Here is a 19981-nt window from a genome sequence, read left to right as displayed (position 1 = left end):
TCCTGACCGTTAGGTCCAGTTGCGGACGACTCTGGGGTTGCGGCGCTCATCTCGCTTTACTGGTTGAGGGAGCTGGCATACAGCTTCCGGGTCATGTGGCCAGCATGACTAAGCCGCTTCTGGCGAACCAGAGCAGTGCACAAAAACGCCGTTTACCTTCCTGCCAGAGCGGTACCTACTTATCTACTTGCACTTTGTGCTTTCGAACTGCGAGGTTGGCAGGAGCAGGGACTGAGCAGCGGGCGCTCACCCCGTCACGGGGATTCGAACTGCTGATCAGCAAGCCCTAGGCTCTGTGGTTCAACCCACAGCGCCACCCGCGTCCCTAACCCCAAGGTATACACAAGTACAAAAAGCCTACAGAGAAAAATTAATTTATAGGAGTGGTACTCAAAACGACCCTCATAACTCAAGTGGCACAGGATGTTGAGCGATTGATAAGGGAATGACCGGACAACTGCATGGTGGACAGCTGGGGGCTAAAATGCAGTGGTATAGATGGTGCATATGTTTCGTATGGATAGAAAGAGCCATAAGTTACTTCCTGGTTCACACTGAGAAGCTGTTTCTCAGCGTCCCCAGGGAGCTTCCCATAGACTTCACTGGAGAAATTAAAAGAATGCAATATATCTTGAATTGGACGCCAGTGCGTTCCTCCCTAAATAAATAATGGAGGATAGACTGGAGTGGCTGGAGCTCTGAACAGAGGCATTCCATACTGCAATATTTTGTTGTAAGGTCCCAATGGTTTAAAAAAATCATTTATATCCTGCCTTTTGGCCTCAGAAATTAAAAACACTTTTCATTCTTAAAATTGCCTGGTCGTGCTGCTTCTATTTCAAGACGGCACCAGTTTTCTTCCTGGAATTTTGGCTGCAGTTTTATCTGTTTTTGCCACAGCACGTGGTTTGAGGCGACTTTGACAGAGAGGTGCCTGCAGGCCAAGCCCTCTGGCCTTTAAAATCTCGGTTGGGGTGAGAGAGGAGGGATCTTTGTATGTGCAAGGGGCATGAACTCCAGATCCGTGTTTTGTGGATTAGAGATTTGAATCCATTTTCTGCCTTGTACCCCTTCACAGTCAACTCGCACACTAGCAGAACTTCAGTGAAATCTTTCGCAGCAATCTTGAGATGCCTTTGTGCTCAGTTTTGCCAAAGGATCAGACTTCCTCTTACTTCCCCACCCTCCTTTGTGATACGAAAATCTGACCCGCTTCTGTGCATTCGCTTTGTACTTGATAGCGAAAATGTCAACCAGGGCAGATCATTCATGCTTTGGTTTTTGTTCTGCTCCATGCTTTTATTTTGGTCGAGCGGTGTTGTAAAAAGTGATCTGGGAAGGTCAGGAGTTAACACTTTCTGCCCTGCAGAATTTCACACAAACACACACACACACACACCTCCGGTGCCTGAGAAATCTGATAAGGGGCTTGCCTCATTGCCGTCATAAACCAGAAATCAAAGTGATGTTAAGAGTCAGAGTGCATGTTTAATAGATGGAGAGAGAAACCAGCCGTGTTTCACATTTACAGTGCATCTTAATAATGGGTCAGTCCAGGGTAGAGAGATTGTTCAAGGAACAGGGTTCCCACTGCAAATCCCTCCGGAGCTTGGAGGGTTAGAACACCAGTTTTCTATAAGGTTACTCTGGCCAGCATGTGCAATTATTCAGGAGAGATAAAAGGAAGTCCTTCTTCACAAAGCACATTGTTAATCTATGGAACTCACTGCCCCAGGAGGCAGTGATGGCTACCGACTTGGATGAATTGGGACATCTAGTTGGCTGCTGTAAGAACAGGATGCTAGACTCAATGGGCCACTGGCCTTGGCCCAGCAGGCTCTTCTTTTGTTCTTATTTATTTTGTTTGTTTATTTATATAATATATATATATATATATATATATATATATATGCTGTGTCATAATACATATATCTATCTCAAAGTGATTTACAGCAACAAAACATAAAACCATACAATAAGAACCATAAAGAGGTTAAGATCAGACATCAAATAACCATTGTGGAAGGATACATTCTTAGCTGCTGCATAGGCCTGGCAGAATAGAAAAGTTTTCAGCACAGAAGGCTCCTGATGACTGTCTAGTGCAGTGTTTCCCAACCGGTGTTCCGCGGCACACTACTGTGCCGTGAGACATCGGCTGGTGTGCCGTGGGAGGGAGGCGGGCGAGTCGGGCGGTGAGAGGCGGTAGCGGCGAGGATCCGCGTCGAGCCGGGGGCGGCTCCGCGGTGGTGGTGCCGAGCGGCGGGGCAGCGCATGCAAAAGGGAGGAGCGCGAGACAGCGGAGGAGGAGGAGGCCGGCATGTCCGGGCAGCAGCAGCAACAACAGCAGCAGCAACTCCTGCCGCCGCCCCCTCCTCCGCCCGCTATCGCCGCCACCACCACAACAGCCGCCACCGCCTCAGCTGCCGCCGTCCCTCAGTCCCTCGCTCTGCTGCCTCCTCCCCCCCCACCCCCAAAGCTTGGAGGTTCCCCGGCAAGGGGGAGGGGAAAAAATTAAAAACTTTCACTTTTGTGCGTCCCTCCCGGCGTGACACTGCGCGCTGACGTCACGGGGCTGTAATGGTGGTGTGCCGCGAGATTTTTTTCATCAAACAGGTGTGCCGTTGCCCAAAAAAGGTTGGGAAACACTGGTCTAGTGCAGCCTTTCTCAACCTGTGGGTCCCCAGAAGTTGTTGAACTACAACTCCCATCACCCCTAGCTAGCAAGGCCAGAGCTCAGGGATGATGGGAGTTGTAGTCCAACAACATCTGAGGACCCACAGGTTGAGAACCGCTGGTCTAGTGGCAGAGAGTTGCACAGGTGATACTAAAGGCTTGGTTTCTTGCTGTCAAACGAGCCTCACCACTGGCACTGCTGGTGATGATCTTGGCTATTGAGCTGAAATATAAGGGTTCAGGTGGTGCCTGAGGCTCGGTAGTTGGTAGGCAGCCACTGTTTTAACAGTGGAGTCACATGTTCTCAACCAGAAGCTCTCATCAGCAGCCTAGCCGCCGCATCCTGCATGATCCAGGGCCCTGTCGGAAACCTGGCCGCTTAAGACCTGAACTCTGGTGATGCCTCTTACTTACTTAGAGAGCCAGTGTGGTGTAGTGGTTCAGAGCGGTAGTCTCGTAATCTGGTGAACCGGGTTCGCGTCTCCGCTCCTCCACCTGCAGCTGCTGGGTGACCTTGGGCCAGTCACACTTCTCTGAAGTCTCTCAGCCCCACTCACCTCACAGAGTGTTTGTTGTGGGGGAGGAAGGGAAAGGAGAATGTTAGCCGCTTTGAGACTCCTGAAGGGGAGTGAAAGGCGGGATATCAAATCCAAACTCCTCTTCTTCTTCCCTGGATGGAGAAAAAAAAACCACATGTTGCTGCCCCTGCTCTCCCTTGTTCTGTCAACCCACAAGGTGGCTTGATTTAGTATCAAAAGAAGTGTGACCCAGAATAGGAAGGCACTCACCGTATTTTTCGCTCTGTAAGACGCACTTTCCCCCTCCTAAAAAGTAAGGGGAAATGTGTGTGTGTCTTATGGAGTAAATGCAGGCGGGAGGCTCTGCTCAGCGCTCCTTTTAAAGAGCTGTGTGGAGCGTGTGTGCGGCTCTTGGGGGCTTTTCCCCGAGGAGGGAGAAGGGCAGCCCTTCTCCCTCCTGGGGGAAAAGCCCCCAAGAGTCGCACACGCGCTCCGTGCGCTCTTTAAAGGGAGCGTGGCTCTTGGGGAAGCCTTCTGCCTTGGCTGCGCGCAGCCTCTTCCGGGCAGGGGGAGCCTTCATCCCGCTGCCCGGGAGAGGCTGCGCGCAGCTATCCCATAAGCCAGGAAAAGCAAGAGGCTATCCCAGAAGCCAGATCCCTCTTCCTGTTCTGGCTTCTGGGATTCAGAATATATATATTTTTTTCTTGTTTTCCTCCTCCAAAAACTAGGTGCGTCCTATGGTCTGGTGCGTCTTACAGAGCGAAAAATACGGTAATAGCTCCCATAGCTTCTTCTGGTCAGTTGTATTAAGTTGAGGCTGCCTGGTTGAAGGGAAGGCAGTGGATGATCAGCAGGTGAGATACCAGGAATACGTAACCATTTTGACCGCTTCAGCCATCTTCTTTGTACTGATCCCGAGTGCTCTTCAGTCTGCCTTGAGCAAAATGTTTGCCTGTTCTCTTGTCCTGCCTTTGTCTTTCAAGGATGCTCCGTCCTACGGATGTAAACAAGCCAGGCCTTTCCTTATTTACAGCAGCTCGGGAAGACCTGCTTAGATCTCCCTTGGTGCCAAAGCTTCCTTGCAGCCCAGGAAAATCCGATTTCCTCAGGTCTCTCTGCGGTGTCGCCCTCTGCTTTTGGGTCTAGCGCAGTACTGTCGCACTCTGCGTGCATTTGTGTGATTTCAGCCGGGCGCGATTGAAGGCAGGCTGGTTGAAACGGCGTAAGTTAGATCCAAGCAAAAAAGCTCTTTTGTGTCAGGTCTGCTTGGTGTTACCTGGTGCAGAAGGAGCTTTTAAGCTCTCCTCCACCTTGCTTGGGGAGCAAGACACACTCAGCGCAGGGGCTCTGGAATGCTGCTGTGAGGTCATTGTGTTTCCGTACGATCTCACATGAGGACCACAGCCTCCTTGAACTGGCACACTGAGCAAGCCTTGCCCCCCAAGCAAGTCAGAGAGCATAAAATCTCTTTTCACACAGATTCCTCTTGGGTTACCTGTGCAAGCAGCTCTTTTAAGCTCTCTGCAATGTTTGCTGAGAAGGCCCACTCAGCGCATGGTCTCTGGGAGTGTGGGGATTTCTCTCTGCCCCTCATCCGCTAGCTGCAGGGCAACTCCAAGGATTTGGAACCAAACCCATGCATAAGGTGCGATCGTATTGTGCAGGAAAGGCTGTGACGCGATGATCTCTTCATCATCGCTGATCAGAGTCTCTTGGAAGTGGTTTGGAACTCCTCCCTTGCCCTGGTTCAAGAGAGGGCCACTGTCATTGTGCAATAAGAACCGGATGTGTCTGTGTGTTTGCGATTAAGCCGCCAGCCGGGATTGACACAGATCTGATCCTACAAAGTGCTGAGCGCTTCTGACTGCAGTCAGTTTTAGGAATGCTTTCCGGGGTCATCAAGGGCTCGGGCACCTGTGGGACAGATGAGTCAAAACAAAACTGTTTCTCTGAGTAGGCGGAGGCTCTGCCCAAGGATTTGCTGAGGCAAAGGCGTCCAGGCAAAAGCAGGACAGAAGCTGGGAAAGGACTGGGCTGGCATGTGGAGCAAAGAAGAGAGATCCTGCCCCACTTTCAGAATATATTTGGCTTGCTGTGGGGAGTCTGGCAGTGGCCCGGCAGATGCCTTTGGAAGGGGCGGCTCTCAGAGTTCCTTAGGAGAACTATTATTATTATTACTACTATTATTATCATTATTATCCTCATTATTATTACTATTATTATACGCCACTCTGGGCGGCTTACAGCACATATAAAAACATAGTAAAACATCAAACATTTAAAACTCCTTGAGCCACATCCCCTCCCTATTCCTAGCATCTGGTGGCCAAGAGATATTTTAAGAAGCATGGGAATGTCATCAGGAGTCCTGTGGGTTTTTTAAAGCACTACCTGTACACATTGCCTGCTCTGACTCTATTAAAGAGAGCTTTACTTGTATCCACCCGATCCTTATCCTCGTGGCTAAAGTCTCATTTCAAAACACACTTTGTTTGTACGTCTCGTAAGTGGCTTTTGTATCTTCGAGTTCCCTCTGAGAATGTTTGATGTGCTGCTGTATTGATCTCCAAGGTTTCCCTTGGAGGAGGCTTTTTTCCATCATGTTTTGTGTCAACAAAGGCAACCAAATGCTTTAAATAAATGAGATAAATAAAAATACTTCTGTCATGCCATGTGCTGGGCTGTTCCTTTGCTCTCATGTAGTTGTGTGTACTTTTTTTGGTTGTCTCTGCTACCTCCAGAAGAGTAGATTCTCCAAATGTATTTGTAAGGCTTTTGGTTTCATCGCTGGAGAAAGGTTTACAGCCAGCCAGCTCTGTAGTCCTTTGTAGCCAGACTTCAAGGGTTCCCAGTGTTGTGACTGGGAATAAGTTTGCACTGATTACGCTGCTGGCATTGGAAGCAGTGATCCTGCAAGGTGTCTTGCCCCGAATCTTACTGACCTTGTGGCTCTATTCTTTCTCGTGTGGAGGGGCTATAAATCAGTGCAGAGCACATGTTTTGTAGGCAATAGGTTTGAGGCTCAGTCCCTGGCAGAGCCTCCAGTTAAAAAGACCTGAGTAGCAGGTAACGGGGGAAACCTCTCCCTCTCTCTGAGCGCAAGGCCCTGGAGAGCCATCGCCAGCTAGAGAAAGTACAGAGCTAGATGGACAAACAGGCCAAACTGATAACAGCCGATTGGATGCCAATGGCTTGTCTTGCTTTTCTCTTAATATTTGTCAAGCGCCTTAATCGGTTTCTTCATTGTGCAGCGACTGCAAAAGAAGAGAGAGCACACAAGAGTGTCCTGGGTCACGCCAATGGCCTGTCTAGTCCAGCATCCTGTTCCGGCAGTGGCCTAATTAATGCCTGTGCGGAAACCAGCAAGCAGGATTTGGGCACCAGAGCACCCCTCCTCTCCTGTGGTTTCCAGCAACCTATCAGTCTTGAGCAAAGGAAGGGAATGACTGGGGCGTTTTTCCAGCTCCTGCAACAAGCCAGAGCTTCATTTGCTTGAAGGTTCTTGAGGCTCATCCTTTCCCCAGCCTGGTACCTTCCAGATGTTTGGGGCTACAGGCGCTGTACTGGCTGGGGCTGATGGGAGTTGTAGTCCAACATTTCTGAAGCCTGGTCCTAGGAGAGCGTTTGAGTTCTGCTCCCTTTTAGTTTGCTGTATGTCTGTGAATGCCTGACCCATACGTAGGACGTTTCTGCAAAGCTGATGCCCATTTTCGATTTCAAGCCAAAGCTTTATACTGACCCTTATTTGCCTGTTTTCTTCTTTTCCTATGATTTCCTCTCGCTTTTTGTTTTTCTTCTAAACCGCCTTCTGTGTTTCCTTTCAGGTCTGCTAGCCAACATCACCATGTTCAGCAAGAAGAAGAAGCGCATTGAGATCTCCGCCCCCTCCAACTTTGAGCACCGGGTCCACACCGGCTATGACCAGCAGGAGCAGAAGTTCATAGGGCTGCCGAGGCAATGGCAGGGCATCATCGAGGAGTCGGCCAAGCGGCCGAAGCCGTTGGTGGATCCAGTGTGCATTACGGCCGTCCAGTCTGGCTCTCAGAAGGTAGATAGCACTAGCTTTGCTCTCGTGTGGGACCTGAACTTCATACATTGCTCTTGGAAGGGGAATGTGCTTCTGAGCGGTGGCTTAGCGAGTAAGCCATAAAATGGCCAGCTGGTAGCTGCAGCTGCAGCCTGCTCTGATGTGGACAGGTGCTATCTGTAGACCTTTTGATGCTGTGTAAGAAGGGGGCGGGGGCGGGGGGACGACACATCCTGAACCTAGAGCTTCAAACCGCTAGAGGAGACTCTCAAAGTAACCTTGGGGTCATTTCACCCAACCACTTTGTCACCAGCCATAAGGTTGGAGTGGTTTTTGAGAACTCAGCGTCTCTCCCAAGACTGCAGTTTGCTGCCATCTGGCAAAACTCCTGGATATGTGAGTTGAGCCGGGGGACGGATTCCGGTTGCAGTGTAACCTTGAAGGCTTGGGGGTGCGTTCACAAGACTAAACGTAACATCAGAACAGCTTCCTGAATTTTTTTCTGACGAAGTAATGAGCGGATTCTGTAGGACTCGAGTTCTGTCCATGTCAGAAGTTTGCTACCCTCACCCACCGGGTCTCCTGTCTGTCGTTTGTGCTGCGCTTGGATATAGGAGTGACTGGAGTTTTGGACCCCCATCTCTGGGGTGTAGCGTAAGAGGCTCCCCTTGCCGAGCATGCAAAATGAGATGTCGTCTCTGAACGACTGCTTGGTTCAGGCATAGATCCTGGAACGACCCCTTCCATTTGTGGAATGGGGCGATGTATGTGTCCTGCATGTAATGAGTTCGCAGCTCAGCTAATTTTCCCCCCAGGGTGAGGTGGGTGGGAGAGAGAGCGGATCGCACGCCTGACACATTTCGGAGCTGCGGGACACCCAGGCCTGAACGCCAGAGCCAGAATCTGGACGTGGGAGTGGAGTCCCAGCGCAGCAGGCAAGGGGTCAAATGCAGCGTGTGTGAGGCAGCTCTGAGTTGGCCTCTGGGGGCAGAAGCGCCGGGCTCTTTCAGAAGCATCACGAGGTTCGGCTTGAGGCGGAGGAGCCGAAATGCCTTCTGCTGGAGGGCGCAGGGGGGTTGCTACAGCGCTGCGTGTTAGCAAGCCAGGAACTTGATCCTGAAAACAACGTGGTTTGTGTCCTCAAGTCAACAGTGATTCACCCAGATCTGGAAACCGGCAGGCTTTTAAAGGTTTGTGTCCGATGGGGGAAGGGGTTTGCTGGCTGGTTTTCCTGGAAGAGATTTATCGCACTTCCTGTACTATGGGGTGCTGGTTTGGGGCTCATCCTGATACCCAGCCCACCCTCGACAGCTTACCAGTGTGAACATCCTTAGCGGTAAGGAGAATGCCTGTGTTTGTCTATTTACTTAGCCGAGGAGGCAGCAAGGGGAGCCCTGCTTCAGCTTTTAGTTCAAGCCAGGAGCAGATAGTGACAGGCAACCCTGTCAGGGTTAGCTGATGGAGAAGGCTATTTAGGCATTAGGATATCAGTGCCTGGCTTTCTATGGGCTAGCAGGATTCAAGGACAGCAAAGTGTATTGGAAAGAGTTAAATCATTGTACTGCCAGGTAGAGGGCAGGCGGAAGTAGTGGGCTCTCCTTCACGGGAGGTTTTTAAGCAGAGGTTGGAGGGCCACCTGTCAGGGGTTCTTCATCTGTGCTTGGGGGTTGGACTAGATGACCCCTGGGGTTCCTTCCAACTCTACAATTCTATGACGCTTGGTTAGGTCTGAATGCTTGCATGGCATTGAACCTGGCCATGAGGCTTCAGCGTTCATACCAAAATCGATCGGAATGCCTTTTTGCGTGTCCAGGTATTTTGTATGCGGTTTATCTCCTGGTCGCTCTGCTAACAATATTGCATTTTAAAATGGCGTGTGCGTGGTGGGGTTTTTTTGCATTTATTTTTGTAAGCCCAAAGTGGATGTTGTCCTTTTAAATAAGCCGGCTGGCTGGCACGTCCAGGCGCCACCTGCTTGTCCCCAAGTACAAGGTAGGGGCGGAAGTCCTGTCGCATCCCTGACCACAGAGGAAGTGGCTTGTGACTTTCAGGGCACGGCAGAGGCTGCTGCTCCGTGTAATTTCAGCAGAGGGTGACTCAGCCCGTGTTGCCTTCCTGGAGAGAAGCGAGGGAAAGGCTTGGGTCTGAATAAAAGCCCAAGACCTGTTGTTCCAGTCCTGCCGCGGCCTGGTGTGGGGCTTGATGAGACTGGTCTGCTTGGGTCCGGGAGGCGCTGTTGGCAGGAGAATTTGCCTCTTAGCCAGAGCCCCACCTTGTTGGAAGTGCCAGCGATTTACCAGAGATTTACAGAAGATTGGAAGAAGTATATGAATTATTTGAAGAGCAACTGTAATCAACAAATTACGCTAGTAGGACTACAAGAAGCAGAAATATACGAAGTGTTACAAAGTAGAAAAAGATAGAGATATTGATTATGAGATTGAAATGTCATAGGGAAAATAAGAAATTCATACTAAGAGATTAGATTGGAAAATTTTCAGACAGGACTGATGGAAGTAAAAAAAATTGAATAAGATGTAAAAGTATGTTTAATTACTGTTGAAATGATATGTTAAAAAACAGATATATACAGTGGTACCTGGGGTTAAGTACTTAATTTGTTCCGGAGGTCCGTTCTTAACCTGAAACTGTTCTTAACCTGAAGCACCACTTCAGCTAATGGGGCCTCCTGCTGCTGCCGTGCCGCCGGAGCCCGATTTCTGTTCTCATCCTGAAGCAAAGTTCATAACCTGAAGCACTATTTCTGGGTTAGCGGAGTCTGTAACCTGAAGTGTATGTAACCCGAAGCGTATGTAACCCGAGGTACCACTGTATATAGGAAGTGCCAGCTCAAATCTCCCCCTGCCCCATGCCCTAGCTGCAATATTCCAGTAGAGCCATCTTGCTGGCTGTTCCTTTTCTTGGCTGTTCTTCCAAGCTTCTTCCGTTCTTTCCCTTTGACCACTCACCCACACCTTTCCCTGCTTCTGGTGTCATCCTGCCCCCAGCTCCCTAATTTCCCCAGAATTTGGGACGTGCCTTGTTTAGGGAACTAAACAACCCCTCCCTGCCTTCCCAATAAACGCCACAGCAGTTTTGCAGGGATTGCTTGTTTCCCTTGGAGGCGCAGCGCTGCATTTCTGGGGAGGGCGAGGCACCTTGTCCTAGGGGTGCTCTGGGAGCTGCTGTGGGGAGGGGCCCCTGTTTCCGCCTCCGACGAGCCGGGCTCCCATTCCGTGTCCTGCAGCTGCAGGGTGGGATCTTAACGTTTCTGCAGGCCTCTGCAAATTGCCTCTTGTTTACCCAGGAGGACACTTCAGAAACTCATTCAAGGCAACACGCTGTGCATTGCTGCTTCAGGCTGTTTCCTGGCGAGTCCAGGAACGGCATTTGGAGCTAAGAAGCCCATCCCTCTCCCTCTTAGGCACAGAACCTGCTGTGGAAGGTTCAGCTCTGAGAAACGCAGAACTGTAGAGCTGGAAGAGACCCCCAAGGGTCATCTAGTCCAACCCCCTGCAATGCAAGAATTGCAGCTAAAGGATCTCTGGCAGATGGCCACCCGGCTTCTCTTTAAAAACCTCCAACGAAGGAGAGTCCGTTCCACTGTCGAATAGCTCTTATCACCAGGAAGTTCTTCCTGATGCTTAGTGTCGTTTGACCACATTGGTTTGGGCCGTCCCCTCCGGAGCAGCAGAAAACAGGCTTGCTCCCCTCTTCCATGTGATTTTAGATACTAGAATCTCCCTTTTTCCTTTATCCAACAAAACACCTGCCATTGTAGAGAGAGCAGCTTCCATGCACGTGGGAGCAGTTAGCGCACTGCACTTGGGCATTTCTCTGACCCCAGGCACAGCTCCTGCACGGCTTGTGTGAATGTCAGTGTGGTTTTGTCAGACGAAACTCCAGAGCAAGTCCAGCCACATGCACCATCTGCTTCTCTCGCGGGGAGCGAAGCTTGCATCACTTAGTCTGTAGCCTGCGCTTTCCCCGGGACCCCCTTTCACTCAGCCTTCCCCTACTCCCTGTTGCCTCATAGATCTCCTCCTGCTGCCACATGCCCACACGGAAGAAACCTTCTGTTTCTGCCCCTTTGGGCACCACGTTGGACTAGAGCCAGTTTGTGCCAAGTGTGCTTGTGTAATGGTACGTTATAGCGGTTAGGAGTGTTCTTGGCCCGGAATCTGGACCTTCAGGATGGAGACTCCTTCCTTGGAGGTTTTCAAGCAGAGGTTGGGTGGCCTCCTGTTGTGTCTGATTCAGTTGAGACCCCTGCATTGCAGGGGGTTGGACTAGATGGCCCCTGGGGCTCCCTTTCGACTCTGCAGCTCTGTGATTCTGTGTTGATCCTGCGGCTCAGATCTCTCTCTTCCATGAGCACATTCCCTCTCTTCCCCCCACCCCACGCCCTCCGGCAAGCCTGCCTCTTGGGAATCTTTGCCTCTTGACGTTTCCAGCTGGCTAGATGAGCCTGTGCGCGCTCTGATAAGGAAATCTTTATGCGCTGGCACAGCTCTCCAATGAAAGAGGTTCCACAGTGTGGAGCTATGCATTGTGTAGGCTGGGGGCAAAAGGCAGCCGCTCTTGGCATACTAAACACATTCATTGAGGGCGGCCCACGTCAACTGAAGGGGCTTCAGCGGGGGAGAAGGGCGCGTGCATGGATTTTGTGCGCTGGTGCACTATAGATGTGGCCCTCCTCTCTTTCCCATCTCCGTCAGCCACTTCCCTTTTGTGGGGGGGGGGGGTAAGGCCCTGAATGGCTCCTAGTCATGCTGGCTCTGTGTCCTGCCCCCAGAATCAGAGGCAGCATGCGCCTTAAATTCTGGCAACTGCAAATGAGGAGAGTGGCGTTGCATTTGGCCACTGTGAGAACAAGATTCTGGGCTAGGTGGCCCCCCCTTGGCACTCTTAGGGTCTTCTTAGGTCCTCACCTCCAGTGATGCTGCGCGGCCCCTTTTTATACAGTCTGCAGGATTATGGACTAAAATGGTGCAGGGGCCTACTGAAGTTTTGCACATAGACAACATTGTTACATATACAGTGGTGCCTCGCAAGACGAAAAGAATCCGTTCTGTGGTTCTCTTCGTCTAGCGGTTTTTTCGTCTTGCGAAGCAAGCCCATTGAAGGATTAACGCTTTTAGCGGCTTATCTGCTGATCGGATCAGCTGATAAGCGGCTTAGTGGCTTAGAAAAAGGGGGGGGAACCAGCAGGAACTCGCAAGACATTGTCGTCTTGCGAAGCAAGCCCATAGGAAATTCGTTTTGCGAAGCACCTCCAAAACGGAAAACTCTTTCGTCTAGCGGGTTTTCCGTCTTGCGAGGCATTCGTCTTGCGGGGCACCACTGTACAGTGGTACCTTGGGTTACAGACGCTTCAGGTTACAGATTCCGCTAACCCAGAAATAGTACCTCGGCTTAAGAACTTTGCTTCAGGATGAGAACAGAAATCGCACAGTGGCGGCAGCAGGAGGCCCCACTAGCTAAAGTGGTGCTTCAAGTTAAGAACAGTTACAGGTTAAGAATGGACTTCCAGAACTAATTAAGTTCTTAACCCGAGGTACCACTGTAGAAGGGTAGCAGGTTGGGGAGGCTAGGCTGCAAGCTCTTCTCCCTGCCTTCCTAATAATCATAATTTTATTATTTATATGCCCCAGCCACACTGGGCGGCTCCCAAGAAAATATTAAAAGCACAATAAAGCGCCAACCATTAAAAACTTCCCTACACGGGGCTGCCTTCAGATGTCTTCTAAAAGTCAAATAGTTGTTTATTTCCTTGACATCTGATGGGAGGGCATTCCACAAGGTGGGTGCCACTACTGAACCAAGCCTTCTGCCTAGTTCCCCGTAACTTTGCTTCTCGCAGTGAAGGAACCGCCAGAAGACCCTCGGAGCTGGACCTCAGTGTCCTGGCTGAACGATGGGGGTGGAGACGCTCCTTCAAATATACAGGGTCCATATTCCCAACTTCCTGTGTGGAGGCAATTATTTCCAGGGGGAAGCATTCAACTCTCTCTCTCCCCACCCCCCACCACCATAGCCTGAAGTGTTACAGTCCACGAAAAAAGCCAGCTGACTGTGTAAACTGGGACAGAATCGCTCTTTGCAGAAAGATCAGGGATCCTTGGGAGGGCTGCAAGCGCTGAGGTCAGGTTTTCATCTCCAAGGGAGCAAGGAGCGAGAGTGCCTTTCTGGAATATTTATTTATAAATGCGTCCTCGCCGCTATCATCCCCTGTATAACTGTACAGTCACCGAGCCAATTACCCGAAAGCTGTACTTTTCTCTGTGGGTGTGGGTGCTTATTTGTGTTGCTGCTTTGGCCCACATGTGAGGCTGTTGGCAGAGAGTGTTTTTTAAGCTCCTGGTCTGAGGAATCTGCGCATTTCCTCCCAGGGTAGAGTGAAGATGGCAGCATCTCACTTGCTTTGGATTTGGGCCGGAGGAACATTCATGGCAGCAGTCGGGTGTCACCAAGCGAAGCGTCTGGCTTACGAGTCCTGTTTTGGCAGAGGCGGAATAACAGAAGTTTGTGTGCCCACTCGTCTAGTCTCCTCCTCTCCTTCACCAACCAGCCTCTCTGAGCTTAGGAGCTGTTCTGAAGGCAGAGTGTGAGACTTCCTATCAGGCTCCTGGAGCCTTAGCACTGCTTGTTCTGGGAATAAAGTGTTGCATGCAGGCCGCAAATAAAAGGAAAGTTCTTAGTTCTAGTAGGTCACAGATAACTGAATGTTGACTTGCACCATTTGCATCTATCTGAAACCAGTGTTAGAAACTCAGATATATAAGCTGGGTGCCAAACGACTCCTTAAACCAGGGTTACAGTCGCCAACACGGAATGCCTAGTTTGCCATTTGGGGGCCAGCCGACTTGCAAGTTGTATTTTTCAATGTGACTTTTTGATCCTGAAATTTGTTCTGATTTGGCAGAGAGAATATCACTGATAGAATTCTAAAGGGTGTGTTGTTAGTGTGCGAAAAACAGGCAAGACCCCAGGACCCCCAGGCATGCACATCCAGACGGTGGAGACGTCAGGCACCGTCCTGGCGCCCGGGTATCTTCCCTTGGTTGCAAGTGACTGATAGCCAGGTGCAAAATGCGCCTGGCAAATTTCAAATGCTGTGTGAACCAAAGGCTGTTACGTTGGTGCTGGAAATTTTTCCTTAAAGTCCTCCGGTGTAAAAGTAGCTCCATCAGGCCTCCTCTCCTGCAACTGTCATTTGGGGCAGCCATTCCACCAGACTGCGTCAGCAGGAGAGATAAGAAGCAGGGCTCCCACTTGGTCAGCTTTACTGAAAGGCCAGCTCCATCAGGCACTTCCTGCCCCTGAATTGTGCCTGCTGGTCAGTGTAGAAACAGCTGTTTAGAAATGGGTGCCTGAGTTTTGATTTTTCTTCTTCCCTCCTTGTTCCCTTCCCCTTGAGTGTCTTTTCTTTGAGATTGTAATCTGTGGGGCAGGGACTGTTCTGTTTTGATGTGATGTAAGCCGCTCTTGTACCCGAAGAGCCAGGTACAAATGCTCTAAATAAATCAGCATGGCAGAAAGGGCCCTTGTGAGTGAAAGGAGCGATCTTTGGAAGCTCTCCTGCTAACACCCACATATCTATACTGCAGGCCTCACACAGGCCTTGCCTCCCAAATACTGCAGTGCTCTTGCAGGAGTTTCTTGTGGTGTGGTTGGGGTTGGGTGTCTCAGTTCCAGACACCGCAATCTGTTTTCAGTCTGGCAGGGTGTCCTTCAGAGTATTCTAGCAGATGTGTGGGTCTGGTTTTGAAAGGGAAAAAAATAATAATCTGCATGCCTGGCCTGGCCTGGCTGTTGTGTCCTCTCACTTGCTTGCAGCATGCAACTGATCTGTGTGTTGTGCAGAGTGTGATAAGAGCCGGAGCAAAAGTATGGGATCAGGCCTTGAGGAAAGGAGGGGGAAGCAAAGCAACACATCTCTGCTTCGGAAGCCAGTAGAAAAGGTGGGATGTGAAAGTTGCTTTGCGTTTGAAGTGCTTGGCAGGTGCAGAGGGGAAGGGAGGGAAAGGTTCTTGCATTGACCCCAGAGGATGTGCACATGATATGTGAGGGAGGAGTAAGCCTTTTCCTGGGCCACCAGTGGAAGGCCACATGAGTGTGGAGTCTTGCAAATCCCCCCCCCCTTTTTCTGGCAAGAGGAAGAGACGGTGGCCATGCTGTGATTGGAAGGCTCTGAAATCAGCTTTGCAGACTGATGCAGCATAAATGACGGCAATGCATTTTACGTAGATAGCATCTTGGTTTGTGCCTTCGGATAACAAATCTAGAGGCTTTACCGTTTCCTTCAAGCCATTTCTTTTTGAGTCAAGCGTTGTTATCGCCTGCATTTGTGGTTTTCATGGAAGGTTCAATGCACGGATGGAATGGGTGTATGTGGGGAAATTACTTCAGAATTCAGAGCAGCTTCCTTAAAGGCCTTGCTTCTCCAGTGTGTGAGCAACAGCGCCCCCTCCCGACGCCCGCATGCTTCTGTGCGCTTCATTTTGTGTGTGCGTGTGTGCCAAAACTGACCTGCTGCGAGGCATCCACCAGACCCCTTAATTTCTTTTTTTGTTTTGTTTTTGTGTTGCTCACCTTATTTTCTTTTGTGTTTGTGTTTGTCTTTTTTCTCCCTCCCCTCCCTGCCGCTTCCGTTTTCCATGCCCCGCGCATAAAGACCATCGTGCGGGGGAACAAGGCGGCCAAGGACGGCTCCCTGGCCTGGCTGCTGGATGAGTTTGAGAACATGTCCGTGTCGCGCTCCAACTCCCTGCGCAGGGACAGCCCCCCCTTCCCGCCTCGGCATGACCAGCTCTACCAGGAGAACGGCCTGAGCGAGGCCCTGGCCAGGCCCTCCCGCCACCACCACCACCACTACCATGCTGCCGTCGCCGAGGAAGACTCTGGGGGCAGCAGGGGCAAGGAGCTGAAGGAGCGGAACCGCCATGGCTCCCGGAACGAGCTGGACCAGAACCGGGAGAGGAGCCGGGAAGACAGGACAGCCGCACAGCACCCCCGGGGGCAGGAGCCCACGGGCAAACCTCACCACCGGCCGCCCCCTCCAGACTACCACAAGCCCTTCTCGGACCACAGGCACAGGCCGCACGAGCGAGACGGGAGGAGGGAGACGGCCACTGAGAAGGAGCCATCGGAGCGCGTGGTCAGAAGGGAGCGTGCAGATGGCCCTGACAAAAGACCTAAATCGACCTACACCGGGGAGACCAGCCCGCAGTCCCCCCGGGAAAAGAGGCCTCTTTCGGGACCCAATATCCGGACCCCAAATATCCCCATCTCTGAGGGGGTCATGAAAACGGCACAGCAGACCGGGCGGCCTTTTAACACGTACCCGCGAGCGGACACAGATCCCGTCCGGGGTGCTCAGGTAATGTTTCCCCATACCCCCCGCCTTGTAGGTTGTGGCTCTCTAGCCCTGGCCAGCCAAGACTGACCCTCCGCAAGTGCCTTTTCCCTGGAGCACAAGCTCATCAGCAAGTGAAGATGCCTCCTGCTTTTAAAAGGGATTTGCGTCTTACTGCCAGCATCCCTGAGTGGCTGATGGTGTGGTGGGCAGTGGGCACCTTCTGAGCCGCGAAGCCAAGCTCTTCTGCAGAAGCCCCACCCTGTAGAGACCTCCAGAGGCTGGCTCTTTGCTCTGCTCCCTGCCATGTTGCTGTGTCTCCTCTTTCTCGGGCCTTCCTTCCTCCTCGGAGCAGCGCTCCCTCGCTTTGCAACCTGCTGTCTTCCTGCAACGTCTGGGTGTCCGTACTGCCTTTCCTCTCCTCTGCTGTCACAGCCCTTGCTCCCACTAACCTGAGCTACTCTGGTGCTGTCCACCTTCTGAAGGAAACGCTCCTCTCTCTGCTCTTTTCCCTCCGCGTGCCTTTCTCTAACCACCCTCCGCAGCCCCGCGGCCTCCTGCACAGTGACTCTGTCTCTCTCTCTGTAGAAACGCTGCAGCAATACTGCGCTGTGGGTGCCGCAAGCCTCCATCGCGAGGGAATCTACCGTGGAACTGTCAGGTGTCTGGAACCCTTTTTTCTTGCACCTCTGCCGCTCTTCTTCCTCCTCTTCCTCTTCCTCCAAGGGCACCGCCATCCTTAGCTTCAACTTTCTTTTGCGTCTAGCTAACCACTATCACCTCCGCCTCGGTTCCTGTCCTTTGTCCTAATCTAGCAGGGGGTCCTGCCGCTTTCCTGCTGTGTGCATATGTGTGTGTTTGTGTTCTGGGCATAACTCTGCCACGGGCAACAGGAGAGATGAGCTACAGAGGACAGATGGAGCTCTGCCATCTCCAGTTAAAAGAGAACCTGGTTCGTGGGCTTTCTAGAGGGCATCTGTTTCGACACTGGGGGGAGGAAAATGCAGGGCTAGGTGTAACTCTAGTCTGATCAAGCAGGCTGCTTTTACTTTCTTATGGCATAGGTTAAAAGGGCTGGGAGACACCTCTGTGTGTCTGGGTCTCTTGAGGCGTTGCTGAATTGCAGGGGGCTGGGCTAAATGACTCTATGGGTCCCTTCCAATTCTACGATTCTGCTGTTGGGCAGAGAAGACGGCCCTGGGCTGAACGGATCAGCAGTCTCTTACTCCATATTAGTCCGCAAGAGCTACCCACAAATCTCTCTCCATCAGTGCTCTTCAACGGTTGGGTGCCCAGGTATTGTTGGACTACAAAACCTATCACCCCCCCCAGTTTAGCTTAATGGTCAGGGATGATGGGAGTTGTAGTCCGGCAACATCTGGGGACCCAAGGTTGGAGGGCGCTGCTCATTCTGGGGCGGGTGGGGGTTTCAGAACACATGACCTGTTTTGGCGAGACCCATACTTCACATATTATCGGAACTGGCGGTGGTGAATCTCAAGTCCTAAGGCACCAACATCACCGTATTGGTTTCTGGCACTCAGTGCTCCGGTTGAGGGTCCCTTGGCAACCGGGCAGCTGGAGTGTGACCTTCTCTGCCCCCTTCCCTTTGTAGTGAGTAGCCTGAGGGGATCGTCAGCCCTTCCACACACACTGCTGGGGGTTGGACTAGATGACCCTCCTGGTCTCTTATAAGTCTACAGTTGTATGGTTCTCTGATCTTTTCCGTCCTTCCCAGTTACTGATGTAACCATTTCACCCCACCCACCCCTGCTTCTTTTAGGCAGAGCACAGGCCCGGGAAACCCCAAGAAACAGCCTCCAACGGCCCCATAAGTGGCAACAGCAGCTCCTCCAGGCCCCCACCATCGGGCCCAACGAGATCCCGGAACCCAGAGCCGCCCCACCCAGGACTTTCCCAGCACGCCTCGGACCCCCACTTGACGCACGTCCCGCCGCCCGCCCACCAGCCGCCCTACTCTCAGCAGCCCCCTCCCCAGCACCCGCCCCCGCAGCCCCCGGGCCCCCCTCCCCCGGCCCCGCAGCAGCCCCGCTCCCCGCAGCGAGAGCCCCAGCGGGTCTCCCACGAACAGTTCCGGGCTGCCTTGCAGATGGTGGTGGACCCGGGCGACCCCAGGACCTACCTGGACAACTTCATCAAGATCGGGGAGGGGTCCACTGGCATCGTCTGCATCGCCACCATCAAGAGCTCCGGGAAGCTGGTGGCCGTCAAGAAGATGGACCTGCGCAAACAGCAGCGGCGGGAGCTGCTCTTCAACGAGGTGAGGGGCCGGGAGGTGGGGTGGAGAAAGGTCCCCACTGTGTAGCATCGCTTCCTGTTCTTCTTCCCCTGTGTGTGTTGAGAATGCTGTTCCCCAAAGGGTATAGTGTGGGGTGTCCTGGCAGCAGAGGCGGCTAGTATAAAAAGGGTACCATTGGGTCCAGTCGTGACTGACTCTGGGGATGTGGCGCTCATCTCCCTTTACTGGCCGAGGGAGCTGGCGTACAGCTTCCGGGTCATGTGTCCAGCATGACTAAGCCGCTTCTGGCGAGCCAGAGCAGCGCACGGAAACGCCGTTTACCTTCCCGTCGGAGTGGTACCTATTTATCTACTTGCACTTTGATGTGCTTTCGAACTGCTAGGTGGGCAGGAACTATGGGAGCTTACCCCGTTGCGGGGATTCGAACCGCCGACCTTCTGATCGGCAAGTCCTAGGCTCTGTGGTTTAACCCACAGCGCCACCGAAAGCCCTTAACACAGCCTGTCTCAAACTTGGGTCTCCGGCTGTTGTTGCACTGCAGCTCCCATCATCCCTAGCTAGCAGGACCAGCAGTCAGGGATGATGGGAGTTGTAGTCCAGCAACAGCCAGGCACCCAAGTCTTCACAATTTGGGACCAGTTCACCTGCGAGATCACCTCACCCCCTTCAACTGCTCTGCGGAACTGGCACTCTTCCAGGTGCCGTGCAGTGCTTTTTTTCCTTAAAAAAATGTTTAGGGGGTACTCTCATTTTCCTACTCATATTGAAATACTGCCCCTCAATGAAGCCAAACTTAGATTCACAAAATGTTTAGGGGTATGCATACCCCTGCGTCCCCCCAGAAAAAAAAGCACTGGTGCCATGTAACACCCGTTCCATATTTTGACATGGCAGCACTTACACTTTGGAACTCCCTGCCTCTTGCGATCGGACAGACGCCTTCACTGTACTTTTTTGGGCACGTATTAATAACATTTTTGCTTTGACAAGCCTGCCCAGACATTTCAAAAGTTGATGTGAGTGTTAATCTGTTCTTAAAGGTAAAGGTAAAGGGACCCCTGACCATTAGGTCTGGTCGTGGACGACTCTGGGATTGTGGAGCTCATCTCGCTTTACTGGCCGAGGGAGCCGGCGTTTGTCCG

General features: G+C 51.9%; 1 protein-coding gene across 6 annotated transcripts in view; it reads left to right on the top strand.

Annotated features, from left to right (window-relative positions):
• The window catches only part of PAK4 (p21 (RAC1) activated kinase 4), a 78872-nt gene that overhangs the window by 46085 nt on the left and 12806 nt on the right, over positions 1 to 19981 (top strand). For 5 of the 6 annotated variants that reach the window (XM_081200334.1, XM_081200338.1, XM_081200336.1 and 2 more), the window contains 3 exons: positions 7019 to 7242; positions 15899 to 16603; positions 18363 to 18860. In XM_081200334.1, coding sequence (XP_081056460.1) covers positions 7039 to 7242; positions 15899 to 16603; positions 18363 to 18860 — 1407 coding nt within the window. In that variant the 5' untranslated portion in view covers positions 7019 to 7038. Of the gene's footprint in view, positions 1 to 7018; positions 7243 to 15898; positions 16604 to 18362; positions 18861 to 19981 lie in introns of those variants that run through there. The other variant, XM_081200339.1, reaches the window with a different exon arrangement.

The sequence above is a fragment of the Podarcis bocagei genome (assembly GCF_964188305.1).
Source record: "Podarcis bocagei genome assembly, chromosome: 7".
In the NCBI taxonomy this organism is placed as follows: Eukaryota; Metazoa; Chordata; class Lepidosauria; order Squamata; family Lacertidae; genus Podarcis; species Podarcis bocagei.
The sequence above is the reverse complement of the archived record's forward strand: the minus strand, read 5'-3'. Positions and strand labels throughout refer to the sequence as shown.